The sequence below is a fragment of the Octodon degus genome, unplaced genomic scaffold (assembly GCF_000260255.1).
Source record: "Octodon degus isolate 3935 unplaced genomic scaffold, OctDeg1.0 scaffold00057, whole genome shotgun sequence".
Classification (NCBI taxonomy): Eukaryota; Metazoa; Chordata; class Mammalia; order Rodentia; family Octodontidae; genus Octodon; species Octodon degus.
Window position 1 is genome coordinate 5,666,175 of NW_004524633.1, and position 18,526 is coordinate 5,684,700.

General features: G+C 44.5%; 2 protein-coding genes across 2 annotated transcripts in view; both read right to left on the reverse strand.

Moving 5' to 3' along the window:
• Positions 1 to 308: 308 nt before the first annotated feature.
• Positions 309 to 18,526, reverse strand: part of CUNH1orf141 (chromosome unknown C1orf141 homolog) — a 40,273-nt gene continuing 22,055 nt past the window's right edge. The window contains exons 6-9 of the mRNA XM_023718304.1: positions 12,572 to 12,692; positions 4,130 to 4,199; positions 2,760 to 2,958; positions 309 to 1,134 (exon numbers count right to left, since the gene is read on the reverse strand). Coding sequence (XP_023574072.1) covers positions 544 to 1,134; positions 2,760 to 2,958; positions 4,130 to 4,199; positions 12,572 to 12,692 — 981 coding nt within the window. The 3' untranslated portion in view covers positions 309 to 543. The remainder of the gene's footprint in view (positions 1,135 to 2,759; positions 2,959 to 4,129; positions 4,200 to 12,571; positions 12,693 to 18,526) is intronic.
• On the reverse strand, positions 10,023 to 11,744 carry LOC101562611 (protein SIX6OS1-like). Its single transcript, XM_012515311.2, is given in 3 exon segments — positions 10,023 to 11,332; positions 11,335 to 11,610; positions 11,696 to 11,744. Coding segments are annotated over 3 exon segments (1,512 nt in total). The 3' UTR covers positions 10,023 to 10,145.

Genomic DNA, 18,526 nt, shown 5'->3' on the forward strand with positions numbered 1-18,526 from the left:
ATCCTGCCTTTGTATAGTATTTCAGTTAATGACAAGTTAATGAGAAACAGCAATATAGCAATGTAATAATGTATTTTAAGTCTTAAATAAGTTCTAACATTGCTAGCAAAAAAAAAAAAAGCTAGAGTTTTACAAAGTATTTTTGATTGTATAAATTGCTAGTGTCATAATTTTCCCCCAGGATTCTATAAAATGCTGTTACATGATTAACTCCACGCTTATTATGTCAACAACATTTATTTTTGATAGCCAACAATAATGCAAGATTATTGATCTGTGACTCAGCTTCCCAGTGCGAATGTCCAGTCCACTTGCACCATTCTGGGTCAGGAGCAGGCTTCCCTGTGGCCCGATGACAGCTGGTCAGGCTGCTGACTGCTGCTGACCAGACCACTGTCCATCCTGACTCCAATTTCATGCTTTGCTTCCTGCACTACCCAGGGGAACACTGCTATTCGGGTAAGGACTTCTGTGAATGTGGAACCTCGTTTCTTGCATCTTGTCGCCCCAATGTTGCTGCATACACAATAGCTTAGGAATTGTTTAATTTCCTTTTGGGAAGTGTAACAAATCGTCCAATGGCGTTGCATTATTTAATTTACGTAGGTCAAATATATTTCTTAAAGGCTTTGAATGACTTCGGAGAAACAAGGCCCTGAATCTGGGTGGGACTGTCGGCTTCGCTGCGGAAGGCATCCTTCTAAACCTGCCAGCCGCAGCGCTGCTTTCTCCAATAGGAGTTTTATTGAGGTAATCCACAGTTTTTTTTTTCAAGCTGGAAAGTGTCTGGGAAGCGTTGTGAAGAGTACTCCAAGGCCTGGTGTCGAGCGTCTGGTCCTTACTCTTCTTTGGCTTATTCTTTGTGGTTCTGTGGCCCTCTTCACATGACCTAACTTGTAAATATCTTCCCCCTGCCATGTGCATTGCCTTTTTGGGCTTCAAAAGAGTAACAGATTCACCATTAATTAAAGAGTTGAGGATTTCGTAATTTCTTTCCAAGACAAAATTTGTCCTTTTACATGGATGATTTTTTTCATTGTCCAAAATGTGGTCAGTAAAGGTATTTTTTGTCAAAAGCAATGTTTGTACATATTGTGTATCATGGAAAATTATGGGTTTCTTGTCATCTTGTACCTGTGGATTAAAGAAAAGTGTACTTAGTCACGAATCTTTTGAGGCTACTTATAATTTTAAAAATGAAAATAAGATTGTAAAATATTCGGAAAATGGCTACACAATGGTATTTAAGATGAGCAGTAGTACTCAAATACACAAAACCAAGACACTTGTATATAAGTCCTGCTCAATAGTTTTTTTGAGATAACATTGAGTCTAGGGTGGCCTCAAACTCAGCACAATCCTCCTGCCTCAGCCTCTACACACCCCTGCCAGGGCTGGCAGGGGTGTGTAGAATACCTTCTCCATATTCCATACAGGTGGCAGGCATACAATTTGAACCTTTGTGCTTTTAAAATCCTTTTTGAAATAAAATGGGATATGAAGAAATAAATGCATTTCTGAACTGTTTGGGTTACGAGCGAGCTGGCAGATGGAGCGCTGTGCTGGCATTTCTTAGATCTGCGTGTTCTGGAAAGGACAAAGCGCACGCCACTCCAACACATGGGTTGAGTCAAAGAGCACGACAGACATACACGGCCACAAGCCAAGATTCCAGTGTCTGGGCCCCGCAGTGCACAGACTGTCCCTATAATAGTTGCTAATGTGCCCCAGAAGTTGGCACAGTACTCGGCACACAAGCGCTCGATGTATTTTTGTGGACTAAAATAGACAAATTAATAGGCTGACTTGAAAACCTTATCATTTTCATCACAGTAGTACCAAAGTCTGTCCGTAGGAGCCACTTCTCAAGCTTTTTCCTGTATTTCCATCGTTAGGTTTCACAAACCCTACCTTTTGCCATCAGTAAAAAGATCAACTCCAAAGACACTCATCGAATCTGCATATTATCAATATTTAGTTTACAGATTTTAAGTCAATAATTTTCACTTTTTCTTTTAAAATGCAACTGGTGAAATAGGAAACCGGGGTCATCACTCAGTGTGTTCTGGTATAAAAGGTACATCAATGCCTACAGTCACTGAAGAGGTGTGCCAAGATCTAGCTTTGCACATCACTGGCGACGAGAAGGCCACTGGCGCAGCTGCCACGCGTGGAAGGCTCTCGTGGCTTAGCTCATCCCATGCCGGCAGCCGTTTTCAGCTGACAAGTCTCTGTGGCTCAGGTGAGGCAGGAACCATGTGTGCCAGGCTCTCTGTGCCCTGTGCTCTGCCAGTCGGCACCTCTGGTGGGGACATGGACCCTGCAGCACCTTCACAGATGCCACAGGTTCGCTGCCACTTCCCCACAGGGATTCCCCTGTTCAGAAAAAGCCGAACTGTGCAAAAGTAAGGGTCGTGGAAACTGCTCGAGGGAGGGCGCCAGGACCAAAGTGTTATCTCTGCTGTGCTCTAATCTCAGGATGCCGAGAGGCTGAGGCAGGAGGATCACAAATTAGAGCCCAATCTGGGCAATTTAGCAAGAACTTTTCTAAAAAAAAAAAAGACCAGGGTGGTAGCTTAGTGCACCAGCCCGGAGGTCGACTGCCAGCCTGCAAAACAGAACATGGAAGGCTCGTCTCCCCCGGCAAGGGGCGCGGCGGGCTAGACTCGGGTGATCCCCTCTGGACCCATCAGGCAGTCGTCTTTGCAGCCTTCACAGAGGTTGCGTATTCAGCAGGCAGCAGCAAACATCCACGTTACCCCGTGAGAAGGTGGTGCGCTCCTGGCCGATGCCGCCACCGGAGGCGCGGGGATGATCTTGGCGTCTGGGTTTTTCAGTTCATCCTCAAAGCACAGGGGCAGCAAGCCGACCTTTCTCGCTGAACACCACGCACTGGCCTGGTCACCTACGGCTGCCTGCTTTTCTTCGGACCTCAAGTCACTCGCCAGAGGTCTGTTTCTGAAAGGGAGAAGGGCACTGGCTCCAGGGCTGATTTCAGCTTGTTGGTTCGTGCCTGCCTCTCCCTATTCCCAGAATCCACTGCCCACACTGCCACCACATCAACTGTCAACCTGAAGCCACCTTGTCCTGCGCTGGTTTGTGGGAGCAAATGGCAAAAGCAGGGGTGGAAGCCACGCATGTGCTTCTGGGCTTTGAGCAGGGGAGCAGGGAGCAGGGCACGACGAGTGAGAGAATCGAGTAGAGGAGGAGAACCCCAGGCACTGGTCACCTCCCCTGTCAACCCTCAAGGGAGCTTTGTGCCAACAGAGGGTGGCCCTGGCCTGGCTAAGAGCATGGGACAGTTTCCATTCCAGGTCTCCCCAGAAAGCCTCATGTGGGACGTGGACACTGAATCTGTCCTTGTGGCTGGAGGTGGCCCGCAGCAGAGGTTCATGCTGGCGGACAGCCAGCCTCATCTAAGGGGAGCAGAAACGAAGGATGCAGCCGAGCCCCGAGAGCAGACCACATGTGACAGGAGTGGCGCCAGATGCCACCAGTCTGGCAGAACACAAGGACGCTGCCAGGCATGGTGATGCACCTGTAATTCCAGCACTCAGGAGGATGAGGCAGGATTGTTGTGAGTTCGAGACCAGCCTGGGCTACAAAGTGAGTTCAAGGCCAGCCTGAACTGCATAGTGAGACTGTCTCAAAAATACAAAAAAAAAAAAAAAGGAAAAGAAAAAAGAACACAGAATGCCGACCCAGGACCCTCGCTCAGGCATCTCTGCTCAGTGCCCACCATTCACGAAGTCCCTCACCCTGAGCTCGTGGAAGCCTGCTCCTTAGACAGAGGTGGAGGCGCTCAGGAAAACAAGCAGACAGTCGTGCGGAAGGTTAAAGAGCTACTTTTTCACACCCGTGCGGTGGTGTAGTTAACTACCTCTGCATGTCGACTGCAAGGGCTAATTGCTTTTCCTGCCTATTCGCAACCTGCCCCCGCCTGGCTGGGTCAAGACCCTGACCCGCTGCGAGCTGGCTGCGCTGTCCTGGACCGCTCACCGCACGGCACTGCGGGACAAGACGTTGACGCGGTGCCGCAATTCTTTCTCATCTATTGCAAAAACGGGCTTCACCCTAGCGGAAACATCAGTGCATAGAATACGAGACTAATGTGTAAAAAGGACATTACCTTTTATTTCCAGAGCCTTCCAAATGGCCAGTGGAATCCAGTGATTTGCTGGTTTTGTTTTCAAGTTGAACTGAAATTGTAAAAGATCTTCATAAAAGACATATAGGTTACGGCATGTAGAAAATACACCGCACAACATGCTTTACCCTTCAAGATAACAAAAGGATACGCGGCAGCTACTCGGGAAGCACTTCTGGAGCGGACAAGATTTGCCAGGCTTTATTCTTGGGCTAGGACCGAATACAAACATAGTCTGAGAGACTTTACACGCTTGAGGTCCACACCGTCGCACAAAGGCCCCGCGCGCGCAGAGCCGGGTTTCCTGGCGATTGGATGGCGGGGCGCCCTCGCAGGGTCCTCCCGCTCCCAGCGCGTTAGGGGAGCCGCTGCCCGCAGACGCCGCTTTCCTCCGCAGCCGCGGACCTTGGGCTGCTGGGCTGCGCAAGCCCTTCTCTAAGCTGTGGATTTAGGGTATCTTTAGCTTTAATGGCATCATTTTGCCCATGAGGATTTTATTAAATTACTCTTTACAATGCCGTTTCATAGAATTTTTATTGTTCTTTAGCTTCTCAAACTATAGAACAATTAAAAATTTAAAAAAGTATTAACAGTTACTTCCTAAATTTTCTCTTGTTCCATGAGATATAAATTCTGTCAAAAGGTGGCCATCAAGATGCCTATTAAATTATTTCCCTTTTTTGCTACAAAGTTTTTGCACAGGGCTGGGCCTCGCCCCGCAGAGGCCCTCCCGCTCCTTCTCTTTCCTCCCGGCCGCAGGCACTAGCCTGCGCCCCCGCGCGGCCATGGCTCAGCACTTCTCCCTGGCCGCCTGCGACGTGGTTGGCTTCGACCTGGACCACACTCTGTGTCGCTACAATCTGCCCGAAAGCGCCCCGCTCATTTATAATAGCTTTGCTCGGTTCCTAGTCAAGGAGAAAGGGTATGATAAAGAAATGCTCACTGTAACCCCAGAGGATTGGGATTTCTGTTGCAAAGGTTTGGCATTGGACCTAGAAGATGGAACCTTCATTAAACTTGCAGATAATGGCACTGTGCTCAGGGCAAGTCGTGGCACCAAGATGATGGCTCCTGACGAGCTAGCCAAAGAGTATGGGGCGCAGGAGTGGAAGTACTTCGTGTCTGACACTGGCATGCCCAGCCACCCAGGGAAATATTATTTTTATGATAACTATTTTGACCTGCCAGGAGCTCTCTTATGTGCCAGGGTGGTGGATTCTTTAACAAAGGGGTGACTGAAGAAGAAAAACATGGTGAATTTGGTGAAAATATTTTTAGAAAATTAAATAGCAGTGACCACCCCACCCCCGAAAATAAACCTGCAGAGGGTGCAAGAGTGTAGAAAAAGAAAATACAGAACACGATGTGGACAAATATTTTCTTGGTTTCCTTAGCAGAATAAAACTTAAAAGTAATTCATATTCCATGTGTTTCAAACTTTTCAAGCATTGTGAAAAGTATAAAACAGAAAAATGAGGTGAAATTTTTTAATTCATCGTTTTAAGCAATGTAAAGTGTGTAGACTTGCTTTGTGCTATGAATCAAAGTGAAATAGATCTCTAGTTTTAGCAGTTTATACTTAAAACTTTAGATCTGTACATAGAAATATTTACATGTCAGAATGACTTTCCCTTTTGCATATGTTGCCTTTTAAAGTCATAAGTGTGCATATGAATGGCTTTTTAATTAGAACTACAGCTGTGTGTCCGTGAAAATTTCTATTAAACAGTAGTTTTAGTGTATTTCATACATCTCTTTTTTCATCTTTTTTTAACATGAAATGGGATCTGTGTCTCATAGTTACTATAAACAAAATGTTTGTCTTTTTGGGTTTTTTTGTTTTTTGGGGTTTTTTTTTTGTTTTTGTTTTTTGAGAGTGTTGGAGGTCAGACATGGGGCCTCACACAGTGCAGATGAGCGCTGTGCACTGACCTACACCCACAGCCCAAGTTGCATCTTTAAGTATTTTGTAGTTTACATGCTGTTAAGAATGATTGAGGATGCTATTAATGTTTCCATGGAAGCAAAGGGCTATAAGCTGTATTCTTTAGTATAATACTTGTTTTCTGGTTTTAAAATATCTTAATAGAAATGATTCAAATTTTAGATTTGAAACCTCATTCATTTCTTCTATATTGATCTATTGTTTTATGTTGAAATTCAGGTTAAGTGGGCATTGAGTTCTGAAATAACCAGCATTTGAGGCTTTAGAGCTTTATAGGCTTCTTGGCCACATTGACGCCAGAGTACATGAAGTAATAGATTCACAGAATTCATAAACCATAAGACACTGTAAATTCACTTATGTGTGTAAAGGCTTCTGTAACCAGGGAAGATAGCTCAGTAGAAAAAGGACTTGCCTGGCAAGTGCAAGGTCCTGAGTTCATTCCCTGGTACCACAAAAAAATAGAATAAAATAAAAGAGTCTTCTGTAACCTGTAGACTTTATAATAAGTGGCAATTCTGATTTTATTTGGGCTATATTAGCTGTTAATATTTAGTTAGAAAGTGGGGCGAAAGAATCCTGCATACTAAATAGGATGAAAACTTTATCAACCTGTTACCTTTACTAAAACATAAATCCCTGTCTTATTGTTCAGTAATACAGTAATTATTTGCCAGCATTTTCCCCTATGCTTATACTCAAAATTACTGCAAGTGTTACATTTGGACATTTCTTTTTTAGCAGAACAGTAGTCAAAAAACATTTGATTTTTGGAAGGATATAGTTGCTGGTATTCAACACAATTTTAAAATGTCAGCTTTTAAGGGTGAGTAATGGGAAGAGAGGCTTCCTAATAGATGTTTGTTAAACGCTGTGTCTACTGAATTAAATAGAAGTTGCCTCTTGCTGTGCTCCTTACATAAGATTTAATTTGATCTTAAATGTTGCTATAAAGTTAGTTCTGCTTATATTTAAAAAAAAAAAGTTTTTGCACAGATTTCATATTTTTTTCTTTCTTTCTTTCTTTTGCCAGGAATTGAACTCAGGACCTTGTGCTTGTCAGGCAGGTGCTCTGCCCTTGAGCTATATTCCCAGCCCTGTTTTCCTTTCTACTCATCTTTGAATTAGCTCATTTAAAAGAGGGTTTCCAATTTGTCCAAAAATAACAGCCCTGGATTCTCTCCCTTTTTACCTGGATCTGTCAACTTCTTCTCTTCCTCTCTTTAGGGCTAAGCAACTCAGTGTGGGGAGGAAGTTAGGCCAGAAAAGGCCCCATGGCTGCTGGCTTTCTCTTTGCTGTTTCCTTCAGAGCAGCCTCAAAGATGGCTCCGAGGAAACCGGTGAGCACCTCCTCTGGTGCCAGCCGATTCCAGGCCTTCTTCCTCTAAGTGAGGCCATTAGTATCTTCTTACACTGTAAAGCTCAATACAACGGAAGTGATGGTGGAAAGCCAGAGAGAGATAAGTGGCCGTGGCTGCCGTGGCTGCTACAGCCTTGGAGCGATGTCTGCCTGCAGAGAGGACGGGGCCCCACAAAGAGCTCCCCGCTCTCTGCCCCGTCACTGATAAGCTGGCTGCCTGGTGACGCACGTATTTGTGTGGATCTCCTGAGAATGTTTTTTTGTTTGTTTCCTGAGACAGGGTCTTGCTATGTAGTGCAAGCTGGCCTTGAACTGGCAGCGACCCTTCGGCCCCCACAGCCCACGTACCGGGAACACAGGCCCGTACTGCTCGGCCTGGCCACTGTCCGACTGTCTTCTGCTCACTCTGTCAATGCTGCTCTTTTTCCTCAGGAAGTGCAATTGTGCATTGTGTTCTGGAACAGCCTTTCAAGTGTCTTATTTTGTAACCCATGGCAGATATTCTCTGCATCCAGAATAAATGTCTTATATACATGTAATTTAATAAATGCTTCTCTATTTTTTCTTTTTGTCATTAATTTTGTACAGGATGAACTTGTACTGATTTTTTTCAGCTTTCTCAGAAGTCTCAATTTGGGACTTTGATTTTTTGAAAAGCTAAATGTCTTGGTTACTTCTTCTCATTGCAGAGCTAAAATGCCCAGAGCCCAAAGGCGCGGGAGGAAAGTTTTACTGGGGTCACAGTGTGTAGAAGTTTCAGTCCCTTGTCTGCTGGCTCCACGAGGGTGGCATGGCAGAGGAGAAGCAGCACAGGGCCAGCAGAGGGCAGCACGGCAAGCCAGGGAGCAGCCCCAAGCAGCTCTTCCTGTCCCTTACGCCTCACCCAGGCTGCCTCAGAAAAAGCCCCACCTGTGACTCCATGAGGGCCTGAGGGGACAGCTAGACACAGCCAGAACATGAACACAACATATCCCTGTTATTGTCATTTCTTTTGCATAATCTTTCAGTGTAGAGTCAGGTAACTTCCTATCCCTCCAGTCAAAGGAGAAGGGTCCTACACAGTGCAATAGGTAAAAGGCTTTTAGGAAATAAAATCTTCTACATAGATCCATTACAATTTTCTTCAACACACTGGAAAGTGGACAGAGACTGGAGAAGGAAGAAGCGGTACTGTAGACAGTGAGAGCGTCACGACCTTATTCAGGTTGGCCGTATATGTTCACGTGGTTTTCCTGCAGACAGACAGGAGGAGGTCCAAGTCCTCCCTCTGGGTGGATGCTTTCCTCTGTCTTATTTTCTTCCCTCCAGAAGGCCCAGCCACACGGAGAAGTCTTTGAAACACTGATCAGGCAAAAATCACCCTGGGCAGCCACAAAACCTGGACAGGCACATCTCCCTGAATTACTGTATCTCAGCTACTTATCAGACTTCAGAAAAAGTGCTCCTTGGAAGGGCGATGGAATAGACAGCAGCAAGCAGAAAGGACAGAGCTTTGGAGAACATCCCGAAGTGGACTCCTCACTGCGCTGTGGCTCCTTTTGCAGAAGGAAACACATAAAATGGGACTTGGGTGACTTACAGTAAGTGTACAAAATGCTTCTGTAAAGGACTCAGGAAGTTTCATAGAGAGGGATGTGCTCTGCTGAAAGGACGGTGTCCGCTGCACTCTGAGGCACCACTATGGAGTGACACGATGGCACAGAGGGCAGGGAGGTGGGTGGACAGCGGGTGGCCACCTCGCCATCTCCCCACGGTCCTCCCCGGCCTCCGATCTTACCTCCTCAGAAAGCTGCTCCTGGAAGCAGGCTCGACCCCTCTGGGCTCAAGGGAGCAAGTCTCAAGTGATCTCATCGTACGCTTTCCAGGAGGTGAGCTCACTCCATTCGTGTCTTGGTGAAACCAAGCTTTTAAAAAATGAAGTGGAATAAAGTATGATGGAAGGCAACCCACGCATCCTTCAGGACAGCAGAAGGAGACGCAAAGATATCGGCTAATCCCGAGAAAGACAGGAAGGATTCCATTCAGCTAATCGGCTTCACCTCACATCGCTGCTTTTATCTTTCTAAGGGCTCCCCGAGGCCTGCTGGGTTGTGACATAAAAGGTCTTTCTTTTTGTGAGTTGTTATGAGTAAGTTTGAAAAACCTGATCTAAACCAGTAATGATGTGTGTGTTCAGGTACAAATGCCCGGGAATGGTCTAGCCAAGGAGACACAAGAGGACTGCACCTGCTGAGGTGCGACACTTTCTCATTCTTTTTTTTTTTTTTTTTCAATTTTCAGATGTTTCATTTTATTCCATGAAAGATATTAACATAACTGATTAAAATAAAAATTTTATGATTTGTCATATTTTGAAGAAAATAACTTTATTCACTGTTTGTAACATAAATTGTTTGAAATTATTACTAAAATACCATTCTGTATCCTGCAAAAATGAAAACTAGTAATTTTAAATGAATCTAGTTGTTAAAGTACATTTTAGCATTAATGTACAGTCAGCACTGAAAGATCTGATGGCCTGAAGGAATTATTGCTCTCAGCAGATGAAATCAGGTATGTCTAGGGTGGAAACTATAGTAATCTACTATTACTTTAATCAACAAAAGGAAGTATCTTCACGTTTTCAGTAATAATGTAAATGTATGACCAAGATGATTAGAGACTAAAATAATTCTAAAAAACTAAGAACTGGGTCAAAAAAGACTAAATTGTGTTGTATTTTGTGAAGAAGATGAAAAAGCTTCTGAAGAGGAAGGTATAGAGTTTTGATCCTGTTCAAAAGAAAATGGAAAAACAAAATCATCTTTTCTAGTTCCAAATGTCCACATGGAAGTGTCAGATGGAAAAGAAAATGTAAACACATCTTCTCTTCGTTTTCCAAATAAGTTTCCAATTTCTTGTGATGATGGAGGATTGAAGTTTACTGCAGAATGATGATGTTCACCAGGCTGTTCTGATGATGTTTCTGAATCAAATACAGAAGAATCAAATAAATTCAATCCAGGTGATCTAGAACTATAACTCATAAGAAATGAAAATCCAGAAGATTCCGTTTGTGATTGACCTTCAGGTACTGTAATTCTATTTATTTCAAATAAGGGAGTTTTAGGTAGCTGCACTTTCTCCAAAGATTCTGCTGTTGTCATGGCTTCAGTTCTTAAAAACGAAGGAATTTCAGGAGTTCGTGGAAAATTCGTAGTCATTCCTTCTACTTTGCCACTAGGTTCTGCACACACATCCTGTGTATTATTTTCTTTTTGTCTAAAGTCAGTCCTGGAAAGCTTTGACTGCTTCATAAAAATTTCTTCTTCTTCATCTGTAACTTCTGGTTCTGAAGATTGCATCTTTATTGGTCTTACTAATTTCGGAGATTCATAAGGCAGATATAACTGACTCCCTTGAAGAGTTTTGCTGAATGCATGCTCATCTTTTTCAAAAATTCTTTCTTTCAATTTCTTTCTCTTTCTTGTATTTTTGTTGTTTTCCTCCAGAGTTTCTGAAAGATTCTTACTCTGATAAAGTCTTGCAATCTCCTTGTTTAAATAATTAATTTCTATTTCTGCTTCATTTATTTCTGTTTTCAATTCAGATGATTTTTTGGTAAAATTGTTGACATGTTTAAGGATATCTTTTGTTTTGAATCTCAAATTAACTATGTGTAATGTCCACTTAGAAAGAGATGGAAAGGGTGCAGGCACTGTAAGTTGCGTAAGGATCGTCTCATTTGTTTTTAGTTGCTCAGTACATGCTGACACTCGACTTCTAATTTCTTCATATTCTCTTTTCTTCTCATAATAGTCACGTGAAAGGGGCATTTCGGAGTATTTTAGTTGGTAATGCTTTAAAACATCTTTAAACTGACTTACATAACCATGATACTTTTTTTGTCTTTTTCAATAGTTTCTTGATAAATAGTATATTGGCCCTGCATATAATCTTCATGTTTATGAAAAACATCATATGTTGGCTTCCAGTTAATACATTTGTCTTTGATATCCTCATTATGTTTACAGTAATGAGTAATTTCCTCATCTGTTTTATTTATTCCTTCTTGTATTTTACAAATGGTTTCTTTGCTTTCTTTTATATCTTCAAGGCATTTATTAATTCTTTGGATTATTTCTTCTTTAGTACTTGTGTCTTGCTAGCACTGGAAAACTAAAACAATCCTTTTGTGACTTTATTTCACTGTTAAAGTGCCAAGCGACATCACAGCTGCCTGTTCCTTTCCTTGAATACCTACCAAATTCTAACAAAAGCCTGTCCAGTCTAGCAAATAGGTTGCCGTTCATCTTGGCGTCTGGGTCTAGAAAGGGAAAAAGTGGGCTTTTCCTGCAGTCTTTTGACGGGCAGCGAGCTGGGCGGGCGCGGGCGGGCGGGGGGCACGTGGCACCCTCGCCCGGGAGCCAGCGCGGTGCGACGGAAGGATGCGGGTCCCGCAGACGGTCACCCCCCACCCCTACCCCCGCCCCGCGCAGGGTGACGTCCTGGGCGCCGCGCGGCCTCCAGGCCCACTTTTCTCATTCTTACGAAGAGATAAAAAAGCTTTCTCTTTTCGTGGGTGCTGTTAGCCACGGTTCTCTCAGTAGTAGTCACCACAGTGGAGCAAGCCTACGAGAGCAAGGCCCCTGCTAAGACAGGAGAGAAAAGCGCGAAGAAGTAACCCTCGAGGACATTGTTACTGCTCTGCATTCCCCGGACACGGTCCGTCCTACTGACAGACTTCTTGTTATTTGAAGTAACAAACATCTTTGTTTGAGGCAGCTGTCGTCAGACTTTCCGGGCAACCCAAAGTCTCCACTTCAAGGTGAACAAGAAGGAGCCTGAGACGTCTGCTTAGAGCCCAGGGTTAATCAAATCTCTAGGACTCCAAACAGCCTGTCACAGGTTCAGTGTGGCGCAGACGGTGAAAGAGAGAAGGAAGGGCTTGAGAGACGGCGTGCGACGTGCCCGGGGGTGCTCCACGCTGTGTGCAGCAGACCTTCGGCTGCTGCCCACTACTGCCCCGTCAGGGCTCTGATCAAATCTTAACCCTTTCCTTGGTACAAGAGCTTCTTCACACTAAATTTTGCAGCACTTCACTTGAAGCAATTTTGATATAGAGAGGCAATTCGTATACCTGTAAATGGAGTAGAGTCTTTCTCCCTTTTGTGAGCACTAGCTTGGTTGCTGAATACAGGATAAAAGATGGAAGAATTCAGCGGTCTTCTGTATCCTTGTATGCGCTGAGAATACTCTGCCTAAGCGTCAGAGAAACAGAAAAGTACCTCAGACATCATTTCTGGGTCTGTGTTGATGACTACTTCGTGCTTGAATATTTACCTTTGGAGTGTTTCGTATAATTACAAGCTGTCTGGTTCTTTAAATACTTTTACATATAATATTTGAGTTAATCCTCAAAAAACTTTCTCTGAAACGGATATGTTACCAATAACACTTTATAAAGAAGACAGGAAAGTTAAAAGATTTGGCGAGGCTCCGCCTGCTCGCTTTTATTCCCTTTGCCTCTCAAACTTGAGCTTTATATTCAGGTACAATGTATTTCTCCATATGAAGGTAAAGACTAAAGTTTAAATACTAGAAAAAAAAGTCTTTTGTTTTAACAGAGACTTTAATATACATTATGTAGGATGACATAGTTCTCAGTAAGAGGTTAAACTAGAAAAATAATCTTGTTTTTCTAGGTTATTCTGTCAAAATTCATACATTTTTATTAAGATACAGATATCTAGAAATTCAAAATATATACACACATGTAAATATAAATTGCATGATTTATGATTCTCATCAACAGACCAAATTCAATTTTTTAAAATCTTTTATTTATTTATTTGGCACAGGGTCTTGCTATGCAGCTCAGATTCATAATGATCCTCCTGTCTCAGCCTCCCCAACTCTGGGATTACGGGCTTGTGCCACCGTGCCCGGGTTTGGTGGTCTGCTCTGTGTGTCCAGGGCTGGTACAGTTCGCCATACTGGGGATCTAACCCTGCTTCTTGCGCTTGCCAGGGAGACGCTTAGACTGCCAAGCCATCTCCCCAGCCCAGCAAACCAAATTCAGGACATACATTGCTTTTCTTTTCTTTTACTAGGTATAGACTGTATTTCACTCTGGACAATACGAAATAAAAATCTAGGCCACATTATTGTTAGATCGATCTGATTCCTATGCACAAAACAGAAGTAAAGGAGGTAGTGTCGGAATAGCAGTGGGAATAAGGCTTGTAAATGAGGAGCAGGCTAGAAAAGAAAGATATGAAGGTTAGGCTAGATAGAAGAGATTTCGTGGAGGAGGAGGACCTTAGCGCTGGGATCTGAAGATGCGAGCCGGTCAGGAGAGGCTGAGAACAGAGCTCAGAAGGAGCATGAGTTGGGCAGGAGACTCGCTCAGAGCAGGAAGTGTCATTTTGATCGCTTATCCTTAATTGGGTATAGAGGGTAAATGTGCGAAGGCTGAAAAAGAAAGTGGTGACAGGGATAAAATAGGGATATCTTGAAACAAACAGCACAACTGCATCATAAAAATTATCAAAACTTTTTAAGTAGAAAATTTGAGCATATCAATTAATTCTTAAAATAAATGCAAAGAAATGCCAAATAACTATCTTTCAAAGTAGTTTAAAAAGCCAGGCACGATGGCACATGCCTGTGATCCCAGTACTCGTGAGGCTGAGGCAGGAGGATCGCTGTGAGTTCAAGACCAACCTGGTGAGCTCAAGGCCAGCCTGAACTGCACAGTGAGACCCTGTCTTGAAAAGAGAGAACAAAACATTCTCTTAAAATTACCAGGCCATTGAGATGAGCAAAGGTTAAGCAACTCCATCACCGCTAGACTCACCTTAAAAGAAAAGTTTAAGAGAATCTTAAAAGGAAAACTAACAGATGGGAACCACCACCAAAGACACGCCGAAGTGTAGCTCCGAGGCGCGACAGACACACCGTGAGGAAAGCCAGTGAGCGGAGCCTGTTGCGGCGGAACAGCAGCAGGCCACCAAGACAAGTAGAGGAGGGCGAGAGCATGGGGAAGCACGGTGCGCGCTGCCTGGCAGAAAGCCAGGGTACTGGCGAGAACACACATGGACTGAAAGTGAAGGGTGGGAAGTGATAGTCCTGGCCAATGGAAAGCGAAAACGATCAGCAGCAGCTGTATATAATACCAGATAAATTAGGCGTCAAGGCAAACCCTGTGAAATGAGACAAAAACTTCTGAAGCCCGTAGGAGATCTAAAGGGAAAAAGACTTAGCTTTGAGACTTGAAACTACGAAATTATGAGAAGCAAACGGGCGAACACTTCAGAATATTGGGATGGGCAAGAATTTTTGGCAAACACAGGCCCAGCACAGGTAACAAAAATGAAAATAGACAAATGTACCATAAAAACTACAAAGTTTTGGGGCTGGGGAGATGGCTCAGTGGAATAAGTGCTTCCTGGCAAGCTCAGGGGCCTGAGTTCAATCCCTGGTTCTAAAAAAAAAAAAAAAATCAAAAACAAAAACCCAAGAACAACAACAAAAAACTAAGAAGTTTCTTCAGTGAATAATACAGCAGCATGGAAAGGCAAGCATAGAGTCAGACAAAATGCTTGGCACGTTAATTACCCAACAAAGGATTAGTACTGTGTATGCCGAGCTAAACAGCTGCAAACAAAACAAACTAAGCTAGTTTTTATTTTTATTTCTGTACTTTGTAGTACTGGTGATTGAACTTGGGACCTTCTTGCTTGCCAAGCAGGAGCTTATGCTTCTGAGCTATATCCCTCGTTCTTAAGCTAGTGTTTTGTTTTGGTTTTTTTTAGGGAAGGGTCTACAGGGTGTTCTGGATCTCACTACTAGATCAGACTCATAGTGATCCACCTGTTTACAGTCTCCCAAGGGCTGGGATTACAGGCACGCGCCACCACGCCCAGTCTCAATTGCCATCTCAGGGCGCCCTGGGGGCGGGCCAGCTCGGCAGCCCTGGGAATCAAACCCCTGGCCCCTGCGCCTGCTTGCAGGTGTTTTACTCCACTGAGCTATTTGGCCAGTCCTTAAGCTAGTTTTTTAAAATGGGTGTTTTAGTTACTTTTCTGTTGCTGATGGGCAGTGAAGGGAATACTGGGCATCCACACAATAAAGAAATAGAAGTTGAGCAAGGTAGATAGTTCAGTGGCGTAAGTACCTGTCTAGAAAGCACCAGGTCCAGAGTTTGATCCCCAGCACTAAAGGGGGAAAAAAAAGACTCCTCATCAACATCTGGTAAGAATACAAGAAAGGGGCACTGATGCTGCGGGTAGGGATGTAAATCGATACATCCATTATGGAAGACAGCATGGAAGTTCCTCAAAAACTCATAGAATGTGACCCAGAAAACCCTCTGTGGGTCTGCACTCATAGGAAAGGGGCTCAGTGTGCTGAAGAGGCAGCCGCACTCTCGTGCTTATTCGCGTCAGAAAGATATGGAGAGACAGACACGGATTCAAACGCCCGAGCACATAACGTGATGAGGTATTATTCAGACACAAAAGCGTGACCATCATGTCACCGTTGTAGGACAGATGGACCCAGAGGCCTGTACAGGAGGCGGGCCAGGCCAGGCACAGGGCGGACACCATGTGCTGCCGCTCCGTGCAGAAGCTAACAAGTTGTCACAGAAGCGAGAGTTGAGGAGCAGGTGCCAGATGCCTGAGCAGGGGAACAGGGAAGAGCCGGCCGACAGGCATGGAAACACAGGAGGGCGGCGCGGGGCTGCGGCGGGCTGACGCTGAGGCCTCCGCCCCGCCGTGCTGAACCCGCATCCCACGCCCAGCCCCGGAAACCACGCCACAACGGCACTAAACAAAAACAGCTGGGTGGGAGGGTTGAATTCTGGTGCTTTCATAGCAAAGCAGGGTGACCGTCAGAGACAATCATTTATTAAACCTTTCCAAGTAGCTGGTGTAGAAGACTCTGAATTTTCCAACGCAAATGCATAATAAATGCTGGAGGGGAGATGTTTCAGTCACAGCGACTGGATCATTATAGCCTGTAGTTGCACATCAAATGCCACATTGTGGCCTGTAAATAGGTGCCATTTGCATATGCAAATTCAAAAAAATTTTTTGGCCATCTCAGCCCACCCTGGGGGCAGGGCTGGCACAGCATGTGGTAAGCAGGCATCTTAGACCTCTGAGCTATCTTTTTTTTTTTAATTTTTATTTATTTATGTGTGTGTGTGCATGTGTGGCCAGCTCAGCCCACCAGGGGGCGGGGCTGGCTGGCATGTGGTGCTGGGGATTGAACTACGGTCCCTGTGCTTTGCTAAGCTTGTTCTAAGTAGGTGCTTTAGACCACTGAGCCATCTCACCAGCCCCCTCTGAGCTATCTTGACAGCCCCACAAATTCAAATTTTTAAAACAATAACCTCCATGCAATAAATAATTCTCTTGCAACATATCTATTAACTTTAAAAATAAGTGCTAGCCAGATAGCTCAGTGGATTAAAGCACCTGCTTAGGCAGATGCAGGGACCAGGGGCTCAGTCACGGGCACCACATGCCATGTGGCCCCGCCCCAGGGTGTGCTGAGAAGGCAAAGGAGACTGGGCGCAGTGGTGCGTGCCTGTAATCCCAGTGCTTGGGAGGCTGAAAACAGGAGGATCACTATGAGTCGGATCTGTGTATTGAAACTCTGTAGACCCTGTACTAAAATACATTAAAAAAAAATAAATAAACCCAACTTTTAAGTTCTTTTTATAAATTGGGATACTCTTCACACCAAAGTCTGGAACGATAATATAGTGCACCTACTATCTAAACTCACTGTGACTCCAGGATTGTGCACAAATCCAAAATAAAATACTAATCAACACTATATTTATTAACAATTCCCAATGGCCAAATAACAAGAACTTAGAGGCTCTACTAGATAGGTTATAACTCACCATATAATAGGCTAAAAAAGGGGAAAGAACAATCTAGTTATTGTAATAGCTGTACACAATAAGCACATTTGATAAATTCAACAGCTATTATTGATAAAACTTTACAGAATGCTTTCTTATATTTTGTTTATTATATTAATTTTAAAAAACTATACCTATGTAAAAGCAACAGCCAGCACCCCTGTTAGTGATAATCTACTAGTCTATGACAGGTGACACCCGCCACCACTGTTATTCACATATTTCTAGGGAGCACCAAATAACATAGTAGGAAAAGCTAACGGAATTATCATCATCGTCATCCTCATCATCATTTTTATTATCATTATTATTTAATGTATTTGGTTGTTGCAGGGTATCACTACACAGCCCGGACTCGTGGTGATCCTCCTGCTTTCAGACTTGCCAGCGCTGGAATTACAGGCGCGCACCAGTACGCCTGGACTCTGGCCGGCTCAGCGTACCCAGGGGCAGGGCCAGCTCGGGATTGAACTACGGTCCCTGCACTTGCCTAAGCAGGCGCTTTAGTCCGCTGAGCTATCTCGCTGGCCCACTAGTGGAATTATTAATTTATAGAAATTGGGAATTATGATTCACTATAACTAATTTATCAATTCCCCACCTTATTACCATATGCTCTAGAACACACACACACACAAACACACACACACACACACAGAGGAAGGCCACGTTGTGTCTGACCAGCCAAATGGGAGGACAAAGCTCGAGGAAACTGCTCTGCTGGGCAGTCAGCAAAGAATGGGGTAAAGAGAGCCCAAGAGGCACTGCCCGAGTGCGGCCGCCGCGCAGCAAGCGTGGCTGGAGGAGCTGCGAGCGGCCGCCCGGGTCGGAGCAGCTGAACTGACACGGAGGCTGCGCAGAGTTCCGTTGGCTTTGAATCCAAACTGACTGCTAAAAAATCAATATTCTTTGTGAGATTACAACAGAGGTCAGAGTTCTCACATACGATAACCGTGATGTCCACGAGAAGTCTAAACTGACATGCAAACAACCAGGAAAAGAAAACCTAGTTTCCAGCACACTGGATCCAGCGGTGTGCGGGGCTCCAGTGTGGAGGCCAGCCCCCCCTCGTCCTCCCCCTCTCCCTCCCCCTTCCCCTCCCCTCCCCATTCTCCTTTTCCCTTCCCCTCCCCTTCCCTTCCCCTTCCCCTCCCC